The sequence below is a fragment of the Nicotiana tabacum genome, chromosome 18 (assembly GCF_000715075.1).
Source record: "Nicotiana tabacum cultivar K326 chromosome 18, ASM71507v2, whole genome shotgun sequence".
In the NCBI taxonomy this organism is placed as follows: domain Eukaryota; kingdom Viridiplantae; phylum Streptophyta; class Magnoliopsida; order Solanales; family Solanaceae; genus Nicotiana; species Nicotiana tabacum.
In genome coordinates, this window is record NC_134097.1 from 79,921,666 (window position 1) to 79,931,002 (window position 9,337).

Below are 9,337 nucleotides of genomic sequence, written 5' to 3' on the forward strand. Positions count from 1 at the left end.
CTAAACGGCCCAATTTTGCAACCTGAGACAGATCCATTCGTTCCATTTGAAACCTTGACACGAATTCTCTGAGAATTTCGTTATCTCTTTGTTTTACTTTGAAAAGATCTGATTTTCTGGTCTCGATCTTGATGGCCCTGGCGTGTACTTTTACAAAGGCATTTGCAAGCATAGCAAATGAATCAAAAGAATTAGGAGGTAAGTTATGATACCATATCATTGCTTCTTTTGACAGGGTTTCTTCGATCTTTTTAAGAAAAACCGACTCGATTTCATCATCTTCTAAGTCGTTTCCCATGATGGCACACGTGTAGAAGGTCACGTGCTTATTTGGATCCATGGTTCTATTATACTTTGGAATATCATGCATACGGAACTTCTTCGGGATTGGCTTCGGTACTGCCCTCAGAGGGAAAGATTTTTGGATAAACTTCTTGGAGTCGGGCCTTTCAATATTGGGGGCACTCCTGGGATTTGATCAACTCTGGAGTTATAGGTCTCTACTTTTTTGTTGTTGGCCTTAATTTTCTTCTTCCCCGATTCCCCCCGCCTTTTCAGTTCCTCAAGTAACTTAATGATTTCGGGGTTGGTCCCGGGCTCAGCTTTACCTGGCCTCTCTGTGACTTGCTCATTCCTTCGACTGTTTTCTAGGAGTTGTTCAGGCTCAACTCTGCTGGGGGGCACGACTTTGGTTCTGCAGCTGTGCCATCGCTGCCTGTTGAGCTTGTAACATTTCGATGATAACCTGCAGATTAATCACATCGCCTTCACCTTAGGGCGTACCTCGAATCGTTGGTCGGGCTCCTCCATGAACGTTGTTCTCAAGGTCGGTCGGTAGGTTAGCGTCGATGGCCACATGCGAGTTGGCATCAATTGGGTTTGCAACTGGGACTCTGTTGGGATCAGACTCGACATCAACGTTGAAGTGAGCAGACTGAGATTTGAAATCCTTAGGTAGATTTGAAATTAAAATCTCAAAGAACAAGCATAAAATATAATGTGTTACGAGAATTTGTATCAAACTACAACTATTATCCTTAGCCCTACGGTGAGCGTCAAACTGTTTACACTTAAAAATAGATAGCAATTGAATTTATACGCGATTTTAAGGATATGTGGACTAGTTTAATACAAGTGATTAATGACGTTATATAAGCGAATAAAAATTAGAATAAACAGCTAAACCAGTGATGATACTAAATCCGGGCTCGGTTAAAGTCTTAGCAAGAAGCTCCCTTCGGTTCTGAACCAATGCTTATGAAGAACTTACGAACCAAAACAAGAACTTTGAACAACTTTTAGAAATAGAGAAAAATAAATGTATATTGCCTTGGTATGTGTGTTACAACGTCCCTCCTAAATAATAAACCTCCCCTTTATATAGTAGGGAAGTTTTACCCTAAGTACAATCCTAATAAAGGTAAAAATCTTCTTTTTCGCCAATCACAGATTTGCTGCTGATATGGACCGAGATCTACGCCGTGATATCCGGTTGGGCACGGATATCACAACCCTTTATTAATCGTGTGAGCATGTTTGGCAATGCTTTCCGAGGCCCCGTTATTCGAATCGGGTTCGGAGCATGGTCTCGATGGCTCCGGGGCAAGTGTTCTACCCGGGCTTTGATACGGGCGGCTCCCGATTTCGATTCTGATTTCATGCAGTTACGCCCTCACTTTGTTCGCCCATCGGGCTGTTCATTACTCCTGGTTTTACTCGTATACAACACTAAATCACATTAGCTCACTTAGTTAAGTGGTAGATGTAAGTGAAAATACACAATCATTCATCATTAATAGCGGTAAAAGTGCATATGGAAGATAATGTTATGCATCTATTAGGTTTACGTAAATATTGGGTGTGGTTTTTTTTTTCTTCCTTTTTCTTATTTATCCACACTATATTTTTGGAAATTTAGCATCTATGTCCATTTATAAGTAGCTCATTACAAAAATTGGCAAATTGATAAAATATTACTAATATTAGCCAATTAGCTATTTGTAGCAAAAAAAATATTAAATTTTTGCTTTGTTTTGAGTGAGTGTTATTAGAATAGATTGGGCACAACTTAAGGAGCTTGAATCTCAATTTTGGGATGATTTGGTGAAGTTTTGAGGTGGTTTGAGTTGAAAATTCGAAGTAAAAGCTGAACATGAAAAAAATGATGTGTATCACATATGTATCATATTTGTATCAATTGTGTATCACATGTATATCCATGTATACATGTGTGTGAGATACATGCGTGATACATGTTTGATACATGTGTCGCTGAAGACTTTTTTGAATTCGATTTAATTACGAATGTTGATACAAAACCAGTCCAAATCACCTCCAATCTTCCTCAAATTTTGTATATTGACTTATCTATATATTTCAATGAATTTCAACCATACCCATTGAAAAAGTTCCTTTTTTGTTTAGATTTTTGGAATATTGTAAAAAAATTTGTATTTCATCACCTTATTTGCTACCCCGTCCATGAAATTTCCTTTTCGTCTTGTATCTAATGTTGCTAATCATGCTTAAAATATGGAAGGTGATTTTTGCATGTGATTCTTTGATAGAAAGAACCCTATTATTTGGTTTTTCAATTTTTGTTAGCTAATTTTGATAAATTTATGATTAATGGCTAGAGATTAGTAAGTTGATATTTATTTGGGACATTTATGTAAGTTTCCTATATTTTTTCGAAGGGAAACTGAGATGTCCATTTCTCGTATAATTGATATTGAGAAGGTGAGACATCATTTCCCTCTCATTCTATATTACTTTTCTTGGTTATTACTCTCTATCATGTATGAACTGAAAAACAAATCCAAAACCAACCCCTTTAGTTTTGGAAACCATTATTAAAGACAAAAGTGGGTATAAAAATCTATTCCATAAAGAGGTAAAGAAACTAACATATGCAGCTAGACATATATTAATAACTAGTTTTATTGCACGTGTATGTTGCTTCAATCAATAAATATATTTATATGTAAGAAGAAAAAGTTACTGAAAAATAACAATTTATATCAAAATAATTTAAGTATTTTCTTAAGGAAATCATTTGTAAAAGGTGGTTAAAATTTTAATTATTTCTAAATTTTATACATTAAAACTTCTGACATGATTCAAATAATATATATTCGATAAATAAAATTGCTTTTAAAATCTTAAATAAGTAAATATTCAGAAAATTAACACATAAAATAATTATAGTTGTGAAATAATTTAATCAAATATAATTTAAACAACCAAGAAAATATTTTCATATGAAAAGGAAAATAAAGGATCACAATTGATCTTGCACGCTAAAATTTTCCTTGTACGATATAGGTACAAAATATTTATATGAAAATTATACAATATTTTTTGTCCTTGGTTGAAAAGAAACTTTACTTTTTTATATTTTCTTCTGTTTGTTAATATAATTTTATCCTTATTTAGTTGATTTCAAACTTCTAAATATTAGGTAATATTTAAAATTTTACTTGATTTTAAAGTCCTAACTATTAGGAAATAACTTAAATTATATATTTGTCAAATGTGAAACTTATTTTTGAAAGTTAAAAAAGACGAGCTAAATTTCAGTAAGGGCATTCGTATTTTTAATATATTTAAAAATTGTTGGATTATATTATTTTTGTCTAATAATTAATTCATAGATTTAATTATTATTTTTATTATAATAGTAACTCATTAGATTTTGTTGATTAAAGTTCTTAATATTAGCACATCCCAGATTTTAAATATTGAACTGTAACAAGAAAAAATGACAATTATGTCAAGGATACTAATATAAAGAAATAATTCATATAAGGTAATTTAAATTTAAATTAGTTTTAAAGTAACACAAAAAATAAATTAGCCCAGATAGTTTCCATGTTTCCCTATATTTCTTACCAATTGAACGTGCATGTATTGAGTGAGTTTATTAAAGCGTTTAATTAATAGAATTTTAGTTGATGTTAAAATCCTAATGATTACAGTTATATAAATAATTTAAATAAGGTAAAATCTTAATTGATTTTGAACTCCTAAATATTAGGACTTCATTCATAATTTAAATCGGAAACTAAGTCCTAAATATTAGAAAAATAATTTGAATTACTATTTTGTCCAATGCGAAATTTATTTTTAAAGGGTAAAAAAGGCAAACGACATTTCGCTAAGGGCCTTCGGACTTTTAATATAGTATAGATAGGTAATGACAATTACCTAGGTGTCCCTAGTTGATCCACATTAAAATAACATTAATGATGCCTCCATTTAAGCAACTTCGCAGACAATAATATTTCCACTTTTGAAATCTACAAATAGGAAAATCTCATTGGGGTTTGAATAGTACTTTTCTACGAGTTTGCTCAATAATTAACATCATTATTTATACTCCCTCCGTCCCATAATATGTGTTGTGGTAACTAAAAATAGTTATCTTAAATTATTTGTCATTTTAAAAGTTCAATACAAAATTGGTTATATATTTTTTTTTTACCCTTAATAATCAATTGCATTCACATTTAGTAAAAATATGGATAATGTCATTGATAGAGATGACACGTAAAATGAGAAAACATTTAATAAGGGTAAAGTAGCCAAAAACTATTCTTTCTTAAGGGGCGGCACAAGATAATCACGACACATTATGAGACGGAGAGAGTAATAGTATTAGATCATTTATAAGGAAACAAATAAATTATTATGATAAACATAAATTGAGGACTTAGAAAAATGCTAATAATTTTTTTTATAGTAAATTAAATTATATATCTATTACGCAAAAAATGCTCATACTACTGTTGTCTTTTTGAATGTCCTTTATCTTCTTTAATTCGTTTTATAGTATGAGCCAACCTACTACTTATATATTTCTTCTTCTGTCGGTGGACAAGTTGAAGATAAATTAATGCAGCTAAATGTGTCAGCTGGTTCCCTAGTTGACCATTTTAGCCCCTCCTTGTAAAATGGGGTCCTTTCATCTCTCATCCAATAGTTAGGTATATAACCCTTGAGGTGAAAGAGTTCAGCAAACCAAATCAAGAAAATTCACCAAGAAACACTAATTAAATCTGTTGTACTGCATTTTCCCAGATTTAGCTGAGCTAATTCTCATACTCAAGCCTCATTTACCGTTTGGACATAAATTATATTTTCCTTTTCTCCAAAAATAATTCTCTTTTTTTCAAAATCAACGTTTATTCATAAAATTTCCAATTTTCACTTGAAGATGCATTTTGAAAATTTTCGAAAATTTGAAAAACTCCAAAAAACTGTTTTTTTCACTCAAATCACTCACAAATTTTATAAACAGCCCAAACTGAATTTTATGTCCAAACACAACTCTAAATTTCAAATACCACTTTTTGAAATTTTACAATTCTTATGTCCAAACTCCTACTTAGATTTTGAAGTAAAATACTAGTATGAGTACTACTTTATATTTTAATAAAAAGTGTAATGCTTCTAAATTTGAAAAATGAAACTGTACAAGAAATGTTATATCTAGTACTATTGGAACGACGAAAGTTGGATATTCAAAAATGCTAGATATTTGACCAAAACACGGCATAGAACAATACTGCAAATAATTACCATAGTATGATTTAAGAATATTAAGTTCACCTTTTACCATGAGAAGCTAATAGTTACATGCAAAGTGGAGTAGTTAGGAAGTAAAGAAGCATGAGAGAGGTTACTTTGTGTGTTAGCCGAAGTGTCGGTGTCTTCAACTCATATATTTCTTCACCATCACTACACTGTTGTAAATTGTCTTGGCACGCATCTTCATATGCATTATTGCCACTAGCCTCACTCCTCCTCATCTCTCTTTCCCACCCACTTTCCTCGATCTCCCTACAATTTTGAGCTGAAATATACTAGTTTCTTTTAGCTCAAGAAATCAGAAACAGCAATATGTACGGGAGAGATCCATGGGGAGGGGCACTGGAGATAAACGCAACCGATTCAGCAACAGATGATGATAGGAGCAGGAACTTACAGGATTTTGACAAGGCGGCTTTGTCAAGGAATCTGGATGAGACGCAGCAGAGTTGGTTGTTGGGTCCAACTGAGCAGAAGAAGAAGAAGTATGTCGATCTTGGTTGTATTATTGTCAGTCGAAAGGTATTCAAATGGACTCTCGGCTGTATTATTGCTGCTGCTCTCATTGCTGGTTTTGTTACTCTGATTGTCAAAACTGTTCCTAAGCACCGACAACGTAGTCCCCCACCGGATAATTACACTTTGGCTCTTCGCAAGGCACTTATGTTCTTCAATGCCCAACGCTGTAAGTAATTTCCTTCAGGTTTCTGATCTGTGGGATTCAGATTCTAATTTGAATTATACTATTGGACTTGATTAAATACATGATTCGATCCTGCCTATGTATGACTTACTAGTGAAATATCTCTTTACTCTAAAGCATTAAAAATTGGAAGATTCATGTTTTCTGAAGAATAGAATAGTGCCATCTACTCTTCTATCTTGCCTTTACTTATTTGATGATTAAGATCCCAAGATTACTGGGTTTTAAGATGCAGATTTATGATTTTGCCTTCAAAAAATTTATCTGTGGACTATCTGGATTTGGGTGTTTCTCTTTTTTGATGTTTGACAGCTAGATTTTGGGTCAGGTTGGTGGTTATTTTGTTCAGTTTGTCATTTAATTATCTGTTTGTTTATGGCAGCTGGGAAACTACCTAAGCACAACAATGTATCATGGAGGGGGAGTTCAGGTATGCAAGACGGCAAATCTGATGATTCAACTATGTTTAAGAATTTGGTTGGCGGCTATTATGATGCAGGAGATGCAATAAAGTTTAACTTCCCTCAATCTTTTGCTCTCACTATGTTAAGTTGGAGTGTGATTGAGTATAGTGCAAAATATGAAGCTGCTGGGGAGCTCAGTCATGTCAAAGATATTATTAAGTGGGGTACTGATTACCTCCTCAAAACCTTCAATTCCTCTGCTGATACTATTGATCGCATTGTTGCACAGGTAAATATCATTCATTGGGCATTTTGAATTAGTTGATTACGTTGGTTCATACAAATTAACATTTTACGATGGTTTTGTTTTCATCAATCATTGTTTCTGCCTTATCAATTATCATCACCAACTGTATCGTATTGACAAGAACGACATTGATGATTGCATTGTTTTTGTTTCTCTCGATCATTGAGAAAATGATCATACATATGAGCTGCTTGATCTCATTGAAGGATTTCTGTTCTGTTTTATAGGTGGGGAAAGGGGATACTTCAGGAGGGCCAGATCCCAATGATCACTATTGTTGGGTGCGTCCAGAAGACATTGATTATCCACGGCCTGTAACAGAATGTCACGGCTGCTCGGATCTTGCTGCCGAGATGGCTGCTGCTCTGGCTTCTGCCTCCATTGTTTTTAAGGACAACAAGGTCTACTCACAGAAGCTCGTCCATGGTGCTAGAACTCTCTTCAAATTTTCCAGGGAACAGCGTGGTAGATACAGTAGCAGTAATGAAGCTGCAATATTCTACAATTCGACTAGTTACTGGGATGAGTTTGTGTGGGGTGCATCCTGGTTGTATTATGCTACAGGAAATACTTCATATCTTCAGCTTGCTACAACTCCTGGTATTGCTAAACGCGCTGGTGCTTTCTGGGGAGGTCCTGACTACGGCGTGCTCAGCTGGGATAACAAGCTCACTGGATCACAAGTAAGAAGATATAGCCTCTTTATTTTGTCTTGCATGATTGCTGAATTTTTCTTGCCCGCAACATGTTGCTCTTAGTCTGTATATCTGTTTATAAGTTGCATGTTTTTCGTTGAGAGATCTATATATTGTACTGAAGCAATGCTTTTCTTTTGTATTTAGGTGCTTCTGAGCCGTTTGAGATTGTTTTTGAGCCCTGGATATCCTTATGAAGATATTTTAAGTACATTCCATAACCAGACAGGCATAATCATGTGCTCCTTCTTGCCATACTTCTCTTCTTTTAACCGGACAAAAGGTAAGCCTTGTTTTAGCTAGTTAGCATGTTAAGTCTTGCAGAGTTTGTGGTAAGTCAAGTATAAAACTGTTGGGCCTTTGTAGGAGGGCTGATACAGTTAAACCACGGAAGGCCTCAGCCTCTTCAGTATGTAGTCAATGCTGCCTTCCTTGCTACCTTGTATAGTGACTATCTTGCTGCTGCTGACACCCCTGGATGGTATTGTGGACCCAATTTCTATTCCACCGATGTCCTACGTGAATTTGCACAGACACAGGTAAATGAAACTTTACGATCTTTATGTTTTCAAGAATCTCTTTTCTTGTTTTCTTGTTCCTTTTACCTCAGTTCTGCTAACAAGTGTGTGAAATACTACCTAAAAAATGTGTGACATGTTAAGTGATAAATGCAAAAAATCAGGAGTATATGAGATATAGATGGTGTAAGCATGTTCTTATTGGCCAACTCTGATGAAAGTTAAACCGTTTCTGGTGTTAACTCAGTTTTCTTTCTTTGACTTTTAGATTAACTACATCCTTGGCAAGAACCCTAGGAAGATGAGTTATGTTGTGGGCTTCGGCAATCGCTATCCAAAACGTGTCCACCACAGAGGTGCATCAATTCCTAAAAACAAGGTCAAGTATAATTGTAAAGGAGGATGGAAGTGGAGGGATTCAAGTAAGAACAATCCGAATACTCTTGTTGGAGCCATGGTTGCTGGACCGGACAAGAATGATGGTTTCCATGATGTTCGTACTAATTACAATTATACCGAGCCAACACTTGCTGGAAATGCCGGTTTAGTTGCCGCCCTTGTAGCTCTATCTGGAGATAAAAGTGTTGGAATTGACAAGAACACAATATTCTCTGCAGTACCACCCATGTTCCCCACCCCACCACCTCCGCCAGCTGCTTGGAGACCATGATTTGTTGATCGTTAGTTTTATCAACCCCCCTGTCTTGTGTGACCATATATAGGTTCATTTTTTTTTCATAATGTGGTCGATATGGGATTCTGATAGCACGAAGTTTGAAGCAATGTGAAAGCCAAGAAACAGGATGAGCACCTTGAACGTATAAGCTTGTGCTCAGCTTGGCCTAGAATCCAGATGTAGAACACTGTCTTGAAGAAATGCCCAACGGTATGTCTTTGCAATGTATCAATATACACAGTTTGTATGTATGTAACACATACCAATGATATATTCATTGAGAACTGGAACGTGAACAGCCTCAATTTTTTATTGTATAAGCTTTCAAGTAATGTCCCGCAGCTATTTGAATTTTGCATTTTGTAGTGCAAGAATAATGGTAGTTGCAGACTGTGGTTTGAAACTGCTGCTTAAGATCTTAATCTACGTGGTGCTGCTTCTGTTC

General features: G+C 34.9%; 1 protein-coding gene across 1 annotated transcript; it reads left to right on the plus strand.

The window, feature by feature from the left end:
• Positions 1-5,634: 5,634 nt before the first annotated feature.
• LOC107807901 (endoglucanase 25) lies at positions 5,635-9,337 on the plus strand. The gene is made up of 6 exons (XM_016632355.2): positions 5,635-6,274; positions 6,675-6,985; positions 7,231-7,686; positions 7,846-7,981; positions 8,065-8,237; positions 8,485-9,337. The coding sequence occupies exons 1-6, from the start codon at positions 5,902-5,904 to the stop codon at positions 8,884-8,886; spliced, it is 1,851 nt and encodes a 616-aa protein (XP_016487841.1). The 5' UTR covers positions 5,635-5,901; the 3' UTR covers positions 8,887-9,337.